The sequence below is a fragment of the Mauremys mutica genome, chromosome 2, assembly GCF_020497125.1.
Source record: "Mauremys mutica isolate MM-2020 ecotype Southern chromosome 2, ASM2049712v1, whole genome shotgun sequence".
Lineage (NCBI taxonomy): Eukaryota > Metazoa > Chordata > Testudines > Geoemydidae > Mauremys > Mauremys mutica.
In genome coordinates this window covers 137,359,700-137,380,840 of record NC_059073.1, presented here as the reverse complement: position 1 = coordinate 137,380,840, position 21,141 = coordinate 137,359,700, and the positions used below count along the sequence as shown (strand labels likewise).

Below are 21,141 nucleotides of genomic sequence, written 5' to 3'. Positions count from 1 at the left end.
GGGGTGACACTGATCTTTCCAGTGTGTGACGCAGACCCTGAAAGGAGGTCTCAACAGCCACAAATAGAGCAGGAATCCCAGACCGCCATGGGGATCTTGTCTGTAATGTTTACAATGAACTGTCCTTTGTATTTCTGAGAGAGACAAGGTGGGTGAGGTATATCTTTCATTGGACCAACTTCTATGGGTGAAAGAAACAAGGTTTTGAGCTCCACAGCGTTCTTCTTCTGGTCTGTATTTCTGTCACTGTCAACAGTTTGCACTTAAAAAATGGTGAGACCAGAACAAGTCTGTTGGGGATCAAGGTAAATTTGGGTCTGTGGCACGGGATGCCTCATGTAAGGTCTGACAAGAGAGAGGGGTGTGGTGGTAGCTAAAGATGCCATCTTGGAGTCCCTCTGCCACAACAGGGAATCCTTCGGGTTGTTTCAGAAGAGTTTCCCACCAAAACAATCCTTTTAGGGTGGAACTGGAGTGGGAGTGGGGAGGTTGCCTTTTGTTGTGGAAGGAGTCCAAGTGGGCAGGGCCGATCGGGTATGTCTGCGCTGCAGAGTTAGCTTGGGTGATCGGCACCTGGTTTAGTCTGAGTTCCCGTGTCCTCACTGGAGCTGTACTTCCCCAATGTGTGTCACAAGGACTTCTCCTGGGGCACATCCCATGGTTCTTTGTGCTGCAGTCAGCTGAAACACTCTTTTTCCCAGTGAATTCTAGGATAAATGGTCTGTCCTTCTGGGCACATGGGTGGAATTGTAGGAAGGCACTTGAGGGATTTAGCCTGTGTCCTCACTGCCAAGTGGGCAGGTTACCAGCCCAAGTGAAAGCAGAACCCAAGCTTTAACCCAGCCCCCTGCCGGGCCAGTTAGGCTGGGTGGAAAGCACCCAGTATTCTCAGGAGAGAGAGTTTTGTGTATGGATGGGAGGAGGATTAGGGACAACACCCAAGTAACAGCCTCGGTTAACGCCGCAGTGAAGACCTCCCCATAGTGTGTCACTGCTGTTTGGGACTGGGACTGCTGGATGTTTCTAGCCAAGAAGTTTATTGTTCCAAGCAAGGGACCTGCGGTTCTTCAGGCCCAATCCTGATCTCACCGAAGTCCACAACAAACCTCCCATTGACTTCAGTGAGAGCTGGATTGGGCCCTCACATAAGGCAGGCCAGCTACTTCTGCTGTCCCCTGTGATATAGGTATTGAGTATTTGCAGGCTGAACCCTGCAAGGTGCTGAGCACCCTGCGTTCTCCTGATGTCAATGGGAGTGCAGCACCTTGCAGGAAGGCTGATGGTTGCTCAGGGAGCACAATGCTTTCCGGACCCCTTCTGGACTGGCTGGCATACGTGTGCTGTTGCCAGTCACACACCAGTTTATCTGGAATAGATCTGGTCTCTCTCTCTCTCTCTCTTTAACAGTGCCCTTTAATTTTATGAATAAGCTCACTGGCTGATGTTTAGCCTTTGCAGTAATAACATCACTTCACCCTTGTCTGGCACCTCCCAGCCCAGGCTCTTAAAGGACTTGACAAACATTTAATTAAGCCCAACAGCCCCCTACGAGGTAGGTTTCATTTCCCAACTAAGGCACAGGGAACAGAAACCGCGTCCCCAAGGTCACAATGAGCTCAGGACAACAGCCCAGGAGTCCTGGCTCCCAGCCCATTGCTGTAATCCCTAAACCCAGCTCCCTTCCTACAGCGGGGGCATAGAACCCAAGAACCCTGACTCCCCATAACTGCTTGAGCTGTTTGACCACTCTCCTCTGCCTCCGCTCGCCCCATATGGCATAACACTGCATCTTCTCAAGAGGGTCCGGCTGACATTTGGTCCCGTATTTGGACTCCCCTCTCCTTGAAGTCAGTAGTTTGTGTGGAACCAATTTTTCCTTACATTGTGTGACAATTTCTTGCCCCAGATTTCAGCATAAACATTTCTAGAGGAGAGTAGGAGTCGTGCCTGTGGAAGCCGTTTGGGTAGATTATAATGTTCAGTCCTTGTACACGCCTCCTTTGCAGACAGTTGAAAGAAGGGCCATTTGAAATTGCTCCCGAAATCTGCCGGGCCTTTTTAAAGGTCTCCTAGTCTAACCAATCTGTGCCCTCTTGGAAGGGGAGCCCTGCTATTGCTGATGCAGGCAGGGGCCATGGGCTGGGGGGACTCCAAAAGGGAGCTGTTGTGTTTCATTAATATCAGCAGTTGTGTGGGTTGAGCTCCATGCAAGGTCTGTTCTATCGATTGCTGGTGGTGGACAAGCCCACAGGAGACTGACGACTCACATCTCTAACTCCTTCTTTAAATGATTTATAGGAGTCATTCCTATTACTGCCCCTGAAAGTCTATTCCTTATAGCAAGAACTCTCTGTGTAGAGGAAGCAGCTAAAATTCCATCCGTGCTTGGCTTTCCCTTGCAGCTGATCCCATCTCTGTTCAAACGCCTTCTCGTTCCATCTTTTTGGTTGTATTTTCCCTGCTTTTTGCTTCAGAGTTTATCCTGCCCTTCCCCACAGTCATCACTCTTGCCCCCAATGCTAGTGACAAATCCGATCCCCATCACCATAGTGCCGAAGCATCTCCCAGGTATTTATCCACAGAGTGCACCCCTGTGAATTGGGGAAGTGTCCTTTTTCCCCACATTGGGGAGGGGGAACCGAGGCGCACAGAAGAGGAGCAATTTGTCCAAGGTCACGTGAGGGAGAGCTGGGAATGAACCCTGATCTCCCGAGTCCTTAGTTCAGTGCCTTAGACACAAGGCTGTCTTTCCTCCTTGCCAGAGACGGGGCAGCAGAGGGGCAATGCAGGAACTTCCACACAGTGTTGTTTGTTGGTGCTAGGTCCAATCAAGTTTTAAATAACCTAAACTGTGGGCTTCTCCATGATCTTCACGAGGCTCTTCCATAAGCTAATAGCCATCCCAGCTCCCAATATTCAACCTAAGTGTTCCCCTGCTAAACATCCTGTTGCCCCTACATATTAAACCTTGGACTATCCTACATTCCTCTCCTTTGTTGGTTATTCCCTTCAGGCACTTGCCAATGTCTGGGTGTCTCACCACTGGTCATTGTCTGGCCAAGTTGCTCATATTCAGGGTCCAATTTGCCAGAGGTGCTCAGCAGTCAGGCCTGATTACGGAAGGATGATGAATGCCCCAAATTCTCACTGAAGTCCAAAAGCAGTTCAGGGCCCCTCACAAGATCAGGCTCGATTGCTTTCCTCCTACGTCAGCTCCCTCGCTCCGCTCAGTCGCTTCTCCGTCTCTTCTTTGCTCTCCACCCAGTTTGCTCATAATTTCCTTCTATCAATGAGCCCAAAACAGAAGGTGTCAGGCAGAGAAGGAACAGTGGATTGAAACAAAAGAAGGAGCTTGCATCACGCCAGCCAAGGAAGAGAGGGGGAGCAGTGGGGAACCCTGTTCACCCAAGCCAGGGAGAGAAGTGGAGGTTCTTTTTATGCTTTAAGAGCTCTCCTGTCCCTCATCCCCTGCCTCCTGGAGCTGCTCTGATGCATCTCCATCTGCAATCCAAAACGGCATTGTTTGTTTGGTTGGTTTTTTTTAACTTTGCTGCCATGTCTTATTGCAAGCTCCCAGCTCATTTGCTATCTGCTCTCACCTCTAGCTGTATTTTTTTTAGCCATGCCTACTTTCTAAATGTCACCTACGCAGGGAATATCTGTGCTTCGGGATCTCTTCTCCCTAGATGCATTTGCCCAAGATCAATCTATGTTCATTTCCTGCCTGTGTTTCTAACCTCCCTAGATCCTTTTATGTTAATCCTTTGTCCTCACTGGTGTTTGTAACACCTCCCAGTTTAGTATCATCTGCAAATGTAATTACCGTGCTGTTTACCTGCACATCCAGATTGTTAATAAATAAAGCCAGCCCTAGCGCTGATCCCTGCAGCTCTGTGCCGGACACCTCCCCACTGCACAGTGCCATGGAGCATTACCCTTAGTCGCCAATCCTCCAGCTAGTTTTCGATCCATGTGACAGCGCTCACACATCCAAGCCAATTTGAATTAGCTTCTCAAGTAAGAGTTCACGAGGCACCATATCAAATCATTTCCCCAAGTCTAGATGTATTATATCTCCTGCGTCCCCTTCATCCACTCATGTTGTAATTAGAGATTAAAGCGACTGAGTATTTCTGACGTGGTATTTACTTCAGCAGTCTCCAGTGCTGTGTATTGCTTCTGGTTCCATTAGCCTCGACATCTTTCTTTCTCAGGGGCTTATGCCCCTTTTTCTCCTCCTCTTGCCTAGACTCTTCTGCTGCTCAGGGGGGTTTAGAGCGTGACTATTAATGGGGCAACTCCCTGCCACACCTTATATTTCTCTCTGCATGGGCTAAATTACACTTGTCTCTGGCCTGTTCCATATCTCTCCAGGCCCATCGGCATTGCATATCCCCTTCCTTTGTGTTTGTCTCCTCCCTCAGGTTTGTGCCTTAGGTAAATGCTATCATCTATCTGGGCCTGCTCCTTTCTTCTTCCAGGTCCTTGATCCGTACACTGGACTGATACTGACCCAAGCGACGGGCACCTCTCCCACTTTCAATTGCTCCACTTGCCCTGCAGCTGCCACTCTGCTTTTCTCCTCCGTGTGTGTTCTTTCTCCACTCCAGCTGCTCACTCTCAGCTAAGCCCTTCGAGCACCGCGGTACCCTAAGCTCCCCAGGGAAGCTGTGCCCGCAGAAGCAATTGTGCAGGCTCAAATCTTGCTGCTAGGGAATTTCTCCGATCATCCTGCCTAAGTTTGCCTTGACTTAACACAGCTTTGCTCTCAGTTATACCCATCATCCCACGTGGAACCACTCCTGTTCCTTCTTGGTGCTTATGCACTTCGCGTAATTGTAGACAGTTCCACTGGCCAAGCTGCTGGCTCATTGAATTTTCCCTTCTATTCTATCTCAGTGTTGCCCATCTCCCTGCTGCCAGCCGCCTCATTCATCCACCCTCCCTCCCCACAGACACATTTTCCATGGCTCTCAAATCCCAGGTGTCCCCTCCATTGCGGTTTCCTAACCCCTCCAACTCACAGGTGCTTATAACCTGCTCAAACCAACACCAAATGGGAAGGAAAGACAATAAGGGACCGTGTAGCACAGTGGTTCTCAACCTGCAGCCCGCGGGCGGCTTGTGGCCCAATCAGCACAGAGCTGTGGCCCATGTGACATCATCAGGGCCATATAGGTAGTATTGGATGCGGCCCACAATGGTAAATAGGCTGAGAACCACTGGTGTAGCGGCATAGCTGGTCAGTCAATAACCTCTCTCTTTCCACCCCACCATCACACACTGGAGTCACACACATGCCCTCGCCATGTAACCATCACACACACACTTTCCCCACCACTGTAGAATCCATTCCCCACTCCTCACGCACGTGGGCATGTTCTCCTCAACATTCTCCTGACGTTCGCTCACTCTCTGCACCATCAACCCTGCATGCACAGCACCCCCCTATATGCACACAAATCCCCTTCCCACCACAGGCACGCCCCCCTCTCTCCCTTTCACACACCTTATCCCCATACCCACAACAGCAGCTCTAGACTTCCCCAGGGTTCACGTACACCCAGATTGCCTCAAACAACCACTCCTAGGCGTGGCAAGAGAATGGAATTGACTAAACTTGCTGTGGCAAATGGGGCTTGAAAATGCTTAGGGCTTACACACACACACACACACACCTCTACCGTTGCAGTTTTAAGAGTCTTTTTTTTTGTTTTTAAGTCCCAGAAAAAGAGCAAAGAAAATCTCCCCTGATCTCCCCCCAAAAAACATGCTGGAAGTTATTTTCCTCAATTTTCCGTGTTTTGTACTGAAACTAGGGACCTTTTTTTTTTTTCAGTTTCCTTTCTGAAAATAACTCGGAAACTATAATTTCCTCCTACTTGCTTTCCCCCTTCTTATTTTGATTTGCAAAGTCGCTGGCTTTGTGGAATGATGCCACCGCGCCATGGCTTGCTTTGTGCCTTGCTTTACAACTGCATTCTTTAGGGCCCCAGTCCTGCAAATACTTACAATTATGTGCAACTTTTCTTACATGAGTAGAGTTGCCGAAATTCTTAAATGCGTGCAGAATCAGCATCTAGATTAGTGAACTAGCACTACAGACACGTATGGCCGTGAATTATGTTGTTATTTATATTATGATAGAAGGTAGAGGGCTCATCCAAGACCAGATTCCTCTTTGTTCTAGGCACCGAACAGATATATATTAAGTGACAGTCCCTGCCCTGAAGAGCATACAGTATGAATAAGACTGACCAAGGAAATATTATCATCTCAGTTTTACAGATTAGGAACAGAGAGATTAAGTGATTTCTCTAAGGTCACACAGGAAGTCTGTGTCAGAGTAGGGAACTGAAGCCAGATCTTCTGAATCACATCCAGTTGCAAGACAGTCCTTAACCCTAAACCTTGCGTGTTTCCATTTTTTTCCAGCGTGGGTGCTAAAACAAGGGGATTCTAATTTTAACACCAATTCACTTTCCTAACTGCTGCTTCCAGTTCATAATACTCTTTCTCCATTCAAGGCACAAGTGAGATCCAGCTCTTATTATTTAAAAAAATTGAAAAAGCAATTAAACGATCTCACGATATTTTAAACTCTCTCTGAGTTTGTTTGTGGGGAGTGAAATGTCTAGGGATATTTCTCTCTCTTAATTTCTCTCTTGCATTAGGCTGCGACGCGTGCCAGGTTCCCGCGACGTTCCCTTCCACTGTATGTTAAGAACAGTTTTTCTGATTTCTGTCATGCAGGGAAAATTGCGATAGATTTGAAAAGCAGCATATTCCCAGGAGAAGAGCGGATACAGATGATTTGTACTTATGAGAAGAGATGTGGCGGTGGGTTTATTTGTTCCCCCTTTTACTCAATGAATTCTTCCATTTTGTGTAATTTCTCAGAATAAGAAGTTTTATCAGAAATAGGTTTTACTTGTTAATGACACTTAAGTGTACACAGTTAAATACAGGCTATCAGATCTAAAAGCTCTGCCAAAACCTGGCGGCAGTCACTACCCTGTCTCCTTGCTGGGGATTTGTTTGACATCTGAAAGAAGTCACAGCTGAAAGACGGTCTTGTAATTAATGCACTGGACTGGGATTCAGGAGGACACCGTTCAGTTCCCAGCTTACGGCCACAGACTCTCTGTGTGACCTTGGACCAGTCACTTAATCTCACTGGCTAAGATTTTCAAAGCTGCCTAAGGGGATTTGAACAGGCCAGTTCCCATTAATTTTAATGGGAACTGGCCATCCAAATCCCTTTGAAAACCTCAGCTTCTCCCTTTGTAAAATGGGGATAATACTACCTCTCCTCCCACCCTTTGTCTTCCCTGTATCGTCAGGGAGCTCTTTGAGGCAGGAGCTGTCTTATGCTTTGCGTTTGAACAGTCCCTCGCACTGTGAGGCTTTGATCTCAGGTGGGCCTCTGGGCACTATTGTAATACAAATAATAAGTTGTTGCTGTGAAAAAAACATGAGAGTTTGGGCTGCAGAACTTCCAGTTCCAAGCAGCACAAGTGACTGCTTCTGGGGCCACATGGCCCTGTGTTGACTCAGCAGTTCATACACCTGATCTCCCTGCTCCAGCAGTGCAAGGGCGTTTACAGCCTGACCTAAATTTCCCCTGTGGCAACAGCAAGAGACAGGGCTCACCGCCAGATCCTGATCTTCCACTCCAGCAGAGGGATCAGTTGCATCCAACCCTCATATTTCTGTCTGGCTAAATGGAAGAGGAAATATCCCACCAATTTACCCTGATCCCAGCAACGAGGGGCATTGGCTTTCCCTAGGATCTTAAATTTGTTATCCTTCTGTATTAAAGCACTCCGTCTGCATTGGACTGAGTCACTGGGAGCAGAGGGAACTCAGCACCTGGCAGAATTGGACCCTGACAAATTGTCATAGCAGAGGGCCAGTTACGGGATGGAGTGAACTCAGTAATCCCAGAGCAGATTCAGATGTGGCAAGAGACCAGAGTTGTAGCCGCTTACACCAGCTCTGAATTTATTCCGGTGTGCAATTGTGCGTATTCTGCATCTCAAGACCCAGTTCTGCATTCCAGCACCCTGGCGGGTAGGGGGCATTTCTTGGTGCTTTTTGTTGTGCCTCTCCACCGCCTTGGTGCCAATTTGAAGAGCTGCTATTCTCAGCTCGCTGCCGCTGCACGAAAAATTAAACTCCATCTGCTCCTCCTGAAAGAATGAGGGAAGAAACAGACTCCTCCACCTGCTAAACTGCACTCGTTGCCATCTAGGGCTTTGCTGCAGAAACTCAGGCGAGTTGCGTAAGGTAAAGAGACTACAAATCCCCAAGGCCAGTTGGTTGTGCCAGGCAGTCTCCAGCTGACCAGTTTGGAAGAGCAGAGCCAATTTAGACACCTTCACACGTGGGCATAGCACATCCAGGTCACGTTAGCAGAGGGAAGTTTTTTTGGTAGATGACTTCATGGACACAAATTCCATAATAAGGATAATACTGGTGCATGGAAACTTCAAGCACGCTTAGGAGATGCTCTGCTATTTCAGGCTCATTTCTAGCAGCAAGAGGAGAGATTCCTGCCCTCTCCAGCCTGTTTTCCTCCCAGTGGTATAATCAGAGCCCACGGATAATTGAGGCCTTTTTTGGCTTTCCCTTAAAACATGCTGTCTCGTTTTGTTGTGTCTGCACAAGCAAAACAAGTGACATAGGCAACTTCCAGTCAAAGCAGGAGAAAAGGTGATGTGGGTGCACTCTTCCTGCTGGGGTGATGGTCTCTGCAGAGACTGTCCTGGGTTGAACTTCTGCCATGCTGTGTGGTAAGACCTCTCCCCTCTCCAGCCCTCCCCATCTCTCATGATGGGACATAGAAGAGGTTCTCCTAAACACCAGTAACAAGACTATAAGTGCAGATGTGTCCCAGATAAGATTTCCAATGCCCTCACTCATAGATCCTGGATCATAGAATCATAGAAGATTAGGGTTGGAAGAGACCTCAGGAGGTCATCTAGTTCAACCCCCTGCTCAAAGCAGGACCAACCCCAACTAAATCATTCCAGCCAGAGCTTTGTCAAGCCAGGCCCTAAAAACTTCTAAGGATGGAGATTCCACCACCTCCCTAGGTAACCCATTCCAGTGCTTCACCACCCTGCTAGTGAAATAGTTTTCCTAATATCCAACCTAGACCTCCCGCACTGCAACTTGAGACCATTGCTCCTTGTTCTGTCATCTGCCACCACTGAGAACAGCCGAGCTCCATCCTCTTTGGAACCCTCCTTCAGGTAGTTGAAGGCTGCTATCAAATCCTCCCTCACTCTTCTCTTCTGCAGACTAAATAAGCCCAGTTCCCTCAGCTCTGGTCCTCTTCCCAGCAGCCCTGTTGGAATAATCTGGATCTTATAATTCTGGAGAAAAGTCCTGGGGACGCTGATCCCATGAACCCCACCTCTGGAGTGTCTAGATTCACAGGTTGTGTCTTTTTCTCCATAAGGTGGCCCCTGAGTTGTACCTACCGATGGACAACGTGTCTAGTCACCTTTTGCACTAGGGGGACTGCACATAGCATGGGATTTGCTTCGTCCTGAGGAGGAAGAAGGGCTCAAGATCTATAGAGAAAGACAGTTGCAGGATGAAGGCAGTATTTAGGTTCACCAGAATGTTAGCGGGGAGGCTGGAAGTAGGCAGCTGGCTCTCAGTAAGGCTGCCAAGCCAATGGAGTCCCATGTTCTGAAAGGGTCATGGGGCAATTTGTCTCCATAATAAACTGGATTTTTTTTCCATTATGCCTTGGGAACGGAATCAGCAAATTACTCACCAGGGGGCAGGGCCGGCTCCAGACCCCAGCGCGGCAAGCACGCGCATGGGGCGGCCCTTTCCCGGGGGGGCGGCAGGCTGGGCCGGCGGACCTGCAGCAGTCATGCCTGCGGGAGGTCCACCGGAGCCCCGGGACGACCGGACCTGCAGCAGGCATGACTGCAGAGGGCGCTCGTCCCGCGGCTCCAGTGGACCTGCCGCAGGCATGACTGCGGACGGTTCGCTGGTCCTGCGGCTCAGCTGGACCTCCTGCAGGCATGCCTGCGGCAGCTCAAGCAGAGCCGCCGGACCTGCGAACCGTCCGCAGCTGCGGGAGGTCCAGCCGAGCCGCGCGACCAGCGGACCCTCCGCAGTCATGCCTGCGGGAGGTCCGCTGCTCCCGTGGCTCCGGGGCGCCTCCCGCGCATGACTGCTTGGGGCGGCCAAAAAGGTAGAGCCGCCCCTGCCAGGGGGACCCACCTGGAAGCACAACTCCTATGGTCACCCCCCACTCCCACTTCTAACTCAGCAGGTGCTGGAGCCTTTGTCATCTGCATCCTGACGTTTAGGTACTCCCAGGTTTGCAACATTCAGCTGGTGCCCGTTAAAAGACTTGATATTCTCCCGGAGCCCTTTTTAATTGGTTTCAATGAGCTTGGTAATTAGTTTAATTATCTTCTGTTATTGTGCGGTGCCTTGAGATGCCAGTCAAGTCTGTGAGTGCAACGTGTCAGAGGTGGGGGTATTACAAAACCCCTGGGAGGAACCCAAATACCTAACATCCCATGCCAGGAGCACCAAGAGCAGGAGCCCTTTGCATGGTGCAAGATTTGCAAAGGGCGTCTACCTCCAAGACCAGCTTAGCATGGCTCCTACCAGTTTGGCCCAAAGACAAGCTTCCCTTCTGGCTCAAAAGGCAGACATGTCTCCTACAAACCAGGAGAGTGTGGGTGCCAGTTTCAGCTGAGGAACTATGTAGATGGTGCATGTAACCTATGCAGCTGGCAGAAAAGGTACTGTAGAAGTCACTCTGATGATGTGTTTAAATTTGGCTCCAGCATTACTCCCCCTACTGGCAGACACAGATCCAAGCCTGTTCTGGGATGGAGATCACCGCTCGCATTCTTCTATTAAGACAAACTGGTGGGTCTCTAGCATTAGCCAGCTCCTAAGTGCTAAGTCATCAACATGTTTTGTAGAGGCTACTGCTGACGTATTGGGGAACTGGACGACTCCAGAAATGAATAAGAGAATACAGAGCTCTACATTGCTAGTTCAACTCCAACATAGGCTGATGCTGCTCAAAGCTGTTACAATCTGACTGCTGTTTGGTGGCCCCTGGGAAATGAGTGCAGTGGGTCTCAAGTTTAGAGAGGAAAGATGGTCTTGTGATTAAGGACTGGGACTAAGGAGATCTACATTCAGTTCCTATCTCTGCCACTGACTGTATGGCCTTGGGTTTGATGCTTAGGCTCTCTCAGTTTCCCATCTGTAAAGTGGGGATAATAATACTCCCCATCCAGAGTGTGAGCTTCAGGGCACGGACTCTCTCACACGTTGTGGGTGTACAACACCTGGCATGATGGGGCTCATAGGTGCAACCATAAGACACACAATAATCATGGCAGTCTAGTTCCAGGGGGCAGGCCTCACCAAAATCACCCCTGCAACTAGTGCAAATTGCCTCCTTTTGTTGGTTTCCACAAAGATGGAATTGACGGTGGAGACTGAACACCCCTGTCTCCCTTTCAAGGTGGGGTCTCCTGGGGCAGGGGCGGGGCATGCCAAGGGAGCAGTGAGCCAAGCGAGGCACCCCCTCTTCTGCCCATCACCAGTTGCTAATCCAGAACCCTTCCCCCGCCCTCACTTTATACAGAGAGATGAATAGGTGCCAAACTGTGGGCCAGATCCTCAGCTGGTTCATATTGGCATAACGCTGTCAAAGCCCCCTGAACTGTGTCGATTTATACCAGCTGAGGATCCGGCACCATTCGTCCAAAGACCGACTCCAAACCTTTAAAAAGGCTTTGTTGGTTTCCTCTCTCTGGTGGGGTGGGATGGGGGGAAGAAAATAATGCAGAGTAATTTTCCCTGAAGATGTTCATGCACGTTCTCTCTCTCTCCATTCTTCATCATGCTTGGGATCCTGCTAATAAGTCAGAAAGGAGGAGGAGGGGGAGAAAGAAAGGAGCTCTGCTGAGCTTTAAGCCTGGTATCTCCACACAAAAAAAATGCTGTGACTAATGCTCCCAGTTGGCAAAAAGGCAGTGTAATCAAAACATTTTTTTTTTTTTAGTCCTTAAAGTTAGTCATTCTGCAAGCAGGAATCCAAACAGGCAGACATGAAATGGAAGCCACAGTGCCTGAGAGCCTCTTATGCAATAGGCAAGGCACTTAGCTAGGAACGCTTCGGCATTGTCCTGGACGCTTGTGGCTTTTAAATTGGGAAAGGAGCAGCATCCGGGGAGTGGATGGCTCGGGGGGAGTGACAGAGGGAGGATGTGCAACATGCAGCATTTCACTGCCAGATTCCTCAGCCCTGGTCAGTAGTAACTAAAAGTTCTAAAGGAACTTTGGCAGCTCACATGAAAATTTGGTAGGGTCCAAGTTGAGTTCCCAAAAGGCAGATGTGCCACCATTGCACGGTCCCTTTCTTGGCAGCCTCACCAGAGAGACCATGGACTGTATGGGCTGCAGAGAATGAACTCTCCTCAGATCCTATAGGTCCAACGTGAAGAACAATGGGGCAAGCTCCATTGCCAATGTGACATTTCTGGAGAGGCCTCCTCTGGAGTGGAGTTCAGTCTTCATTGCCCATTCAATCCAAGAGCTGTCTCTTTTCTGCCCTCGGAGTATGTGAGTGAAGTGAAAAGCCTAGAAACTCACCCCCTCGTGTTGCCACCCAGCCCCCCCACCCCAGCTTCTCCCATCACCTTCTGAAATGCCAGGGCCTTCTGTGCCCTCTGCTGGGCTTACTTTTGGAGATGACCTTTTATCTACTCCTAGACCAAAGGCATCTCGGTCCTCCACCACTCACAACTCCAAGTCTCTCCCTAGCCATGGGACATGGAAATATTCCCCCAGGCAAAGGTGTAGTTGGTAAGAATGACCATAGTCATCACCCTGGAGCACCACCATTTTACCTTGGGACTGTTAGTAGTAAGGGTCCAACTCTCCTCAAAGGTTCTCTTTATACTGATCCAAAAGGTTACCTGTGCTGTCAGTCCCTCTCGCCACCTGAGAAAACACAGGAGCCTTTGTTCTCCAGCCCTGTCCCACCCTGAGGATACAGACAGGAGCCTGCATGGTCCTGACATGAAGTTCTAATTCCCTATGTGCTTGGCAGACAAGTGACTGACTCAAAGCCTTTTCCTCACATCCCACTGGCACGGCAGGGCACCTGCCTGCACTTGACAATCACCCTGTTCACGTTCGGAACTGAACAGAGGCTGTGGCTGCTGCCATCTTGACTGGCACTAAGGTCAGTGGCCTCTCCCTCCCTGTGCCTGTTTCAAAATAGGGATCTGGGGCCACGCTGCAGGGAAGTTCAAACCCTGTGCCACAAACTGGAGTGAGACGGGACTCCCAGGAGAAGCTTGTAATTGGCCTGGATGATGAAATTGGGTGGGGGAAGAGGTAAGCATCTAGGACTGCAGAGAGGAGTAAATCTGGCAGCAGCAGCAGCAGTCGGGGTGGGGAGCTTGTATGCAAGTCCTGGGGTGTGAAGCTGAGTGTGTTGTAATCCAGCCTTCTGCAGTGGTGGTTCCAAATGTCGCACTAGTTCTTTGGAAGGCAGCAGCATGCCCCGTTCTTTACTTATAAGAGTGTACGATCCTGCCTGGGAGGCGGGAAATCTAGCATCTATTCCCTGCCCCATTAACTGACTAGCAGAGGGACAATAATCCAGTGGTTAGGGTATTCACCCAGGAAACTCAAATGCAATTCCCTGCTTTGGCATGGACTTCCTGTGTGACCTGGGCCAAGTCACTAAGGGCCAGATATTCAAAGGTATTTAGGTGCCTAAAGATGCCGATAGGTGTCTCATGGGATTTTCAAAAGCGCCTAAGAAGATTGGGTGCCTAACTCCCACTCGGCGCCTGTCTGCATCTTTAGTCTCATAAATACTTTTGAAAACACTGGCTTTTCATCTCTCAGTTCCCCATCTGTACAATGGGGATAACAGCATTTCCCTACTTCATGGGGGTGGTGAGAGGATAAATGCATTAAGGATCGTGAGGTACTCAGGTACTACAGCAATGGAGGCCAGATAAGGACCTAATGAGAGAGGGCAGGACATATAACCTTACTGGGTATGGCTACAGTAGAATAAAAGATTTGCAGCATGGCCCCGGATGACCCATGTCAGTTGACTCGGGCTCACAGGGCTCAGGCTGCAGGGATAAAAATTACTGTGTAGACTTTGGGGCTTGGGTTCTGGGACCCCCTCACAGGAATCACTTTAAGTCACTTTGATTAACATTTTCCAACTATTCTGTTATATATGGGCGTCTCCTTTTTTTGATGCCTGATCTGAACCACTTGGAGCCTGACTTTCAGAGAACCTGAAAACTTGCAGCTCCCATAGACGACAGCTGGAGCTGTGGTAGCTCAGCGCCTCTGAAAATCGTGCCTGATGGCAGAGGTCCTGAAAAATATTTAGACGCCTAATTTCTATTATGAGAGGTTTCAGAATAGCAGCCGTGTTAGTCTGTATCCGCAAGAAGAACAGGAGTACTTGTGGCACCTTAGAGACTAACAAATTTATTTGAGCAGAGGCTTTTGTGGACTACAGCCCACTTCATCAGATGCATACAGTGGAAAATACAGTAGGAAGATATATATATACACACAGAGAACATGAAACAATGGGTGTTACCATACACACTCTAACGAGAGTGATCAGTTAAGGTGAGCTATTGCCAGCAGGAACGGGGAGGGGGGAATAAACATGGGGAAATAGTAAAGTAAAACTATTTCCCCATGTTTATTCCTCCCCACCCCCTTTCCACACACACACTGTTCCTCACACTTTCTTGTCAACTGCTGCAAATGGACCATTTTGATTACCACTATAAAAAGTTTTTTTCTCTGCTGCTGGTAATAGCTCACCTTAATTGATCACTCTCGTTAGAGTGTGTATGGTAACACGCATTGTTTCATGTTCTCTGTGTATATATATATCTTCCTACTGTATTTTCCACTACATGCATCCGATGAAGTGGGCTGTAGCCCACGAAAGCTTATGCTCAAATAAATGTTACTCTCTAAGGTGCCACAAGTACTCCTTTTTGCTAATTTCCATTGATATAAATGAAAGTTAAGTGCCTAAATATTTCTGAGGATGTGGGCCTAAATAATTCTAATCAGCCACTCAAAAGGCATCCAAAATCAGAGGGCACAATCCGACACATCTAAATGTTTTGGTGTTACACTTTTTGGTTCAGTTTCTGTATCTGTAAAATGGGGCCAGTTACCCCTGGAAGCTTGTGAGGGGCAATTTTTAAAGGTTTGTAAATGCTTTGAAGATTATAAGTGGTAAGCCATATGGTTCCCTACTCAGTTCCCATGTACTTCATCAATTTCATTGACTATTGAGTGCAACTGGACCCTTCCTAATATTGCAAAAATCGTTAACACAATCGTTCCCTCAAAGGCTTTTAAAAATAGTATGCAGTTTATTTTCCTTCTTAGTCACTTGCCTCCACCTTACGTTACACTTAATTTATCTTGTTCGTATCAGTTCCTTGCCATGGTCCTGTCTCTCAAGTTTGTTTTTCTTGTGGATCCTGGCATTGTTACTTCTTGACATTTTTTGTGTTGTACCAGCTCTCTGGCAGCCTGGAATAAATACACCAAGACTCAGTATTAAAGGGAAGAACTGGAAGCCTTATTCAATCCGCCCAACCTGGCTGGATGCCTACACTGAAATGACTAAGCCAGAGTTGCTAACTTGTCCCAGCATGTACTGGGCCTTGAGTAAATGCTGGGATGGCTTCCTCAGGGGCTGTGTCTAATAATAAATAAATCACGCTTAAAATGAAAAGCTAGCTTCAAAGTTGTCCGCAGAGATACAAGTCTTTCCATCCATTGGAGCAACACCACTTTATCCCACTGCCACAGACATACGTAACTACTGCAACGCAACCCTCAGTAGCACATCCACTGTGCAACAACAGAGGCAGATTTTCAGACGAGGCAAGTTGGGCAAATTCCATCGCCTAGGAAAAGCGCTGTGAGATTCGCACACTGCAAATAGGGCCTGGGCCAGTAAGCCGTCCACTTTGTGAAAGCCATTCAGCTGCAGGGGTGTCAATTTATCTGCCTCGGAAGGCTCCCAGGGCTCTGCTGCAGCTATTGCTGGGAGCTGAGTTTGAAGTTCTAGGCTGTTCCCCAAAGCCAGGCCCTGAAGTGGCTCAGGGAACGGCTGCTGGGGGTCATTGCAATGTGCTGGTCTGGCGCATGTCCCAGAGAGCTGGTGATGGCAGAACAGGGGAGTGATCGCTGCAGCCTCGCAAGGCAGCCGCATACCAGCCTTGCTTTGTAAAACTGGGGCGCAGCCTCTCACCAGCTCACTTCAGCCCAGCCCAGTGATGTCATGGCACTGGACAGTGACATCACAGCTCCACATCGTGACATCACAATACTGCACTGTGACATCACGACACAGCGTCTCACCCTGTGGCTCAGCCGGGCCCCGGGCTGTTCGGGAGGCGGCATGTTAACGTCCAGCTGGCCCCGCCCCCAGGCGGCGCGTGATGTCACGCCGTCTAGCGCGCCGCTTACCTCAGTTCCGGAAGGGGCGGGGCTAAAGAACAAGCGCTTCCGGGAGAAAGCCGGGGCCGGAGGGGACCATGAGCTGGTGAGTGAAGCGGGGGGAGGCGCTGGGGGCTGGTCCCGCGGCCCCGGCCCTTCTCTGCCGTCGGCACTGGCCGACCGCTCCGGCCCGCGTCTGCGGCCCCCTGCCCGGCCCGAGGCACCCGGGGCTCCTCGTTCGCCCGGCCCCGCCCCGCCCCCGCCGGTCCCTGGCTCTTCCCCTCCCCACACACACACTCCCCGTTCGCCCGGGCCCTTCCCCCCGGGCCCCTCCCCCTCCGAGCTCCCCCCCCGGGCCCCTCCGAGCTCCCCCCCCGGGGCCCCTCCCCCTCCCCCTCCGAGCTCCCCCCCCCGGGGCCCCTCCCCCTCCCCACCCCCCGCCGAGCTCCCCCCCCGGGCCCCTTCCCTTCCCCCCCCTCCGAGCTCCCGCCCCGGGCCTCTTCCCTTCCCCCCCCGGGCCCTGGGCCCTTCCCCTCCCCACCCCCCTCCGAGCTCCCCCCCCGGGCCCTGGGGCCTTCCCCCCCCACCCCAGTCCCCGTGCTCCGGGCCGCCCCCCATCCCGTGTCCTGGGCCTTCCCCCCCCCCACAGCTCTTGCATCCGCTACTGACCTGATATCCGCATCCCTCTCGTGTTCTCCCCACCCTCCTGTTTCCCTTGTAGCAAAGTGCTGTTGTGTCAAGTTTGTTACCGGGGGGGCGGGAAGCTACCTCGCAAACCGATCTGTGTGACCCAGTGTACGCGGGGTTGTTAACATGCAAACGTGGACCCTTGTTTACTTCTCGCCACTGGTGTTTGTTACTCCCTTTGCAGAGTGAAAGTGGGCTGGTTAGTTTCACTTTCTTTTAGTCCCTTTCACTCTCAGGACCCTTCGCCCGCCCCCCCCCTTACAGCACCAGGTTCCTGTAGAAAGGGCCCGGGAGTGGGAGTCAAACAGCTTGGGCTGAGTTCCTAGTTCTGCTGTTCTCCGCTCTGGTGTGAGAGTTGTTTCCCTTCTGCACATTAATTTCCCCCCTATACAACATGGGGCTGATACTTGGCTCTCCTTTGTGGAGCAGCTCTTGGTCTGTGGATGCGAAGCATGTTTTAGGGGCTTTGTGGTCTGATCCAAAGCATATGGAAGTCAGTGAAAAGGCACCTATAGACTTCAAAGGGTTTTGGATCTGGTTCCAAATTCTTATTTATTTATATACTTGCTTAACAATGTCTGTAATAAACACAGCAGAGGAAGGTTTATATCAAAACAAAATCTTTTTGCTAATTTTTTTAAATGCCTGAAACAGTCTATTAATAGGTTTTTATAAAACCTAGGTTGGGTTCAGAACTAGCTGAAGTCACTTTAGCTTGTATCTTGCCTCTCAAATGGATTTCAGTATGTTTGTGATACAGACATTATTTGCACCTCATAATATCAGTATTAAAATAGTAACAGTGCAGACTGGGGGGGGATGGGGTTTTGTACTCTCCCATGTGTTCTAGCAGTGCTGTCCAGTTTACTCATGGGAAGGCTTCCTGCCGTTGTAACAGGCTTGGCAGCATACCTCATCTTAGCTTGGGAATGTTAAGTGTTGTTGTTTATGAATGTTTGTGTGTTAAAGTAAATGTGTGTTGGATACTTCACAGAACAATTTGGAAGATGCGGTCTCTGACCCAAATAATTTATAATTACTAAGAAGCCCCAAGCAGGATCAGGCCACTATTGTGCTGTACAGATGCATGCATAGATATGTTTCCAGCCCCGAAGAGCTTATTATCTAAGGCCCCAGTCACTGACTTCAGTGGCACTACTAATGTGTAATGTTAACCATGTGTAAATGTTTCTTGGTTTGGGGCCTAATTTTAGATTGGACAGTAGCAAACAGAAGAGAGGGGATGGAATGAGTAAGGACCAGAGTGCAGCAATGTGCATATATGCATAGGACATCCTGGCCAAAAATGAGATTTTTCTCAAACGTAGCATAGTACTTGCTTAACATCTTATTGCTTACCCAGACACACCTTTCCCTACCTTCCTGGTTTCCCCCCTCTTAATCATCTCTCCCTTCTCTCTGACTGAATCCTCCTCCTTACCTATTGCAAATATGATTATAAAATAAATGTACACTTTTGCTTTGAGTCTGTTCTTCTGTTATTAATGAAAATGGATCTGTGATCAGATACTGGAAACACTAATGCAGCCCTTCACACTCATGGTTTCAAATGACTGTAAGCTTTATTTGCAATAAATTAAAATAACTGATTATTCTATTTTTATGATTATTGGTATTTCTCTTAGGCATTTCTAATGTTTATTGTAATGTCCAAAAATCATTTGATCAAGACATTTAAACCAAACCTTGTCACGTACACGTCATCAGTATACTTGCATACATGCTTTAATTACTCCACTATCCAGAATTATTTTCAAAATATAAGTTACTTGTCTGGCTACAAAACTCGATTTCTTGCTTTGTAACAGATCAATGTGCAGCATTTCTGATTAGATTCTTCTGACCTCCATTTCCCCGCATAAAGTTTTACTTAGAAACCCTTGCTGGTTTTTTGTATTTATTCTTGCTCACCAATTCCTGCTCAAATGGTCTCAGTTTACAAGTCAAATGTTTGATTTTTTTTTTTCCTAGCTGCTGGCACCGCAAATTCAAGTTGAGAGTTGAAAAATCCAGCAGTGTTCTCTCTGCCTCCTACTGTCACCATAAATAATAAAGATTTTAGGATCAGACATTTGCTGGCAGCTTTGTTGTAAGAGACTCCAGCTCTCTCTGCTGTGTCTATGTTGGCTCTTCAAGAATAACAGCAGAAACTTTTCTGCATCCATAAAGTCAGCAGATCTGCCTTGAAGACAAACAGGGCATGGATACATTGAATAAAAAGTTCCAGTTGAACAGAATCATCTTCCTGATTATACTCCCCTGCTGTTTAAAGAAAGGAATATGTACTTTATAGTCCAGATAGCCTAATCAGTGTATTTTTAGTCCTGACTCATGCATCATGTTATTGTGGTAAATTATACCCATTGCTGCACTTAGATTTTAAAGTAATCAATTCATTTCACCCTCTCTATCAATCTTACTACTCTCTTAAATTGCACAACACAGAATCACTCCACGTGTGCTTTCAGTGACACCGCTGCATCATCTGTGTTCTATGCTATAAATGGCTGCATCCTAAAACCAAACATTTATAAATCTGCCTAAAGTTAAGGGGACCGTGTCACATTAAATGTCATATTACTTAAACTGCCCTTAACTTTCACTTCTTTGATTGTTAAAAATGGAAGGAGAGTAAAAACCTACTGTATTTTTTTTATCCCTTTATGCACTTTTACTTTTTTAGTTCTGTTCAGCCTGGGCAACGAAAATAGATAGTTTCACTTTGAGGTTCTCATGCATTCACACAAAGATGGGATGCTTAGTTTGTAAACATTGTAGAAGGGCCTTTAACTCCAAACAAAAAGAACTTTAGTTGGAGCGTTAAAAAAGTTCCTCTGTGTGTGTTTAAGTCAGATTTGCTAAAAGCTCTGTACAAGACTCCTAAAACATTGTTATGGGACAGATCACATCCACAGTTCCTCTCATGTGTGGTGGTCATTTTTCAATCCTGTTAGTCATGCAGAGCCTATAGAGTTAGTGATAGATGTATGGTGATGTAAGAAAGAGAGAATTTAGCTTGATTCTGAGATCCCAGGTTGAGTTTGTAGGGCTGGCCAACAGACAAATAATCTTTAGCCTTTGTCTGTAAACGTACTTTTAAATGTGGCTGTGGTCAGAAAAATAACTGAAAATAGCACCTCGCTCAGCAGATTTACTCCCTGTATATTGAGAATTAGTTTTTGCTACATTTTACACGTGTTAGCACTGCAGAGCTAATAAAACCGGATTGTTCAGCTATAAGTATCATCATTAATGAAGTTCCCAGGACAGGGCTAAATGCTGCCAAATTACAACTTTGCAACTCCTTTGAAGACAATATGACAGCACAGGTGTAACTGAGGGGAAAATTTGGCATGCAGACTCTATTGATGGTGAGGAATGAGCCAGAAATAACTCAGCTTGACCCTCATATCCCTGGTGAGATTGCATAGCTGATGGTTAGAAAAGAAATATTCAAACCAAGCCAGTCCAGTTTGATCAGAAATAACTGAGACAGTAAACAGAATTTTATCATGTCATTTGTGAATTTCCTTTTCAGAGCATAACTGCATGTTAAGCTCCTGTCTACACTAAGGATTTGCCTTCACTACAAAGTTAACATGAGTTATAACCAGGGATCCTAGAAATCCATTTGCCACAGAAAAATGCAGAATTTGTGTTCTTCGAGAGAATCTTTAGTTTTGACATTTTGTGAGAAAATAAAATCAAATACAGTTGAACCCCAATTATCCAATCTAATTAGGACTGAGGCCAGCTTGGATAATCAACAATTCAGATAATCAGGGGAATGGGCAGGGCTTGGGATGTCAGCCCCAGGCAGCGGTGCTCAGGCTGTCAGCTTAAAAATTATAAACATATCAGTAAAATATTATGTTCAACTGACACCTATATATTTTGTCGCTAGGGAAAGTT

General features: G+C 48.1%; 1 protein-coding gene across 3 annotated transcripts in view; it reads left to right on the top strand.

Moving 5' to 3' along the window:
* BIN3 (bridging integrator 3) overlaps positions 1-21,141 on the top strand; it is an 82,990-nt gene continuing 61,849 nt past the window's right edge. Inside the window, exons 1-2 of one of the 3 annotated variants that reach the window (XM_045003632.1) lie at positions 1-148; positions 6,754-6,840. In XM_045003632.1, coding sequence (XP_044859567.1) covers positions 6,833-6,840 — 8 coding nt within the window. In that variant the 5' untranslated portion in view covers positions 1-148; positions 6,754-6,832. Of the gene's footprint in view, positions 149-6,753; positions 6,841-16,535; positions 16,628-21,141 lie in introns of those variants that run through there. The other 2 variants (XM_045003634.1, XM_045003631.1) reach the window with 2 other exon arrangements.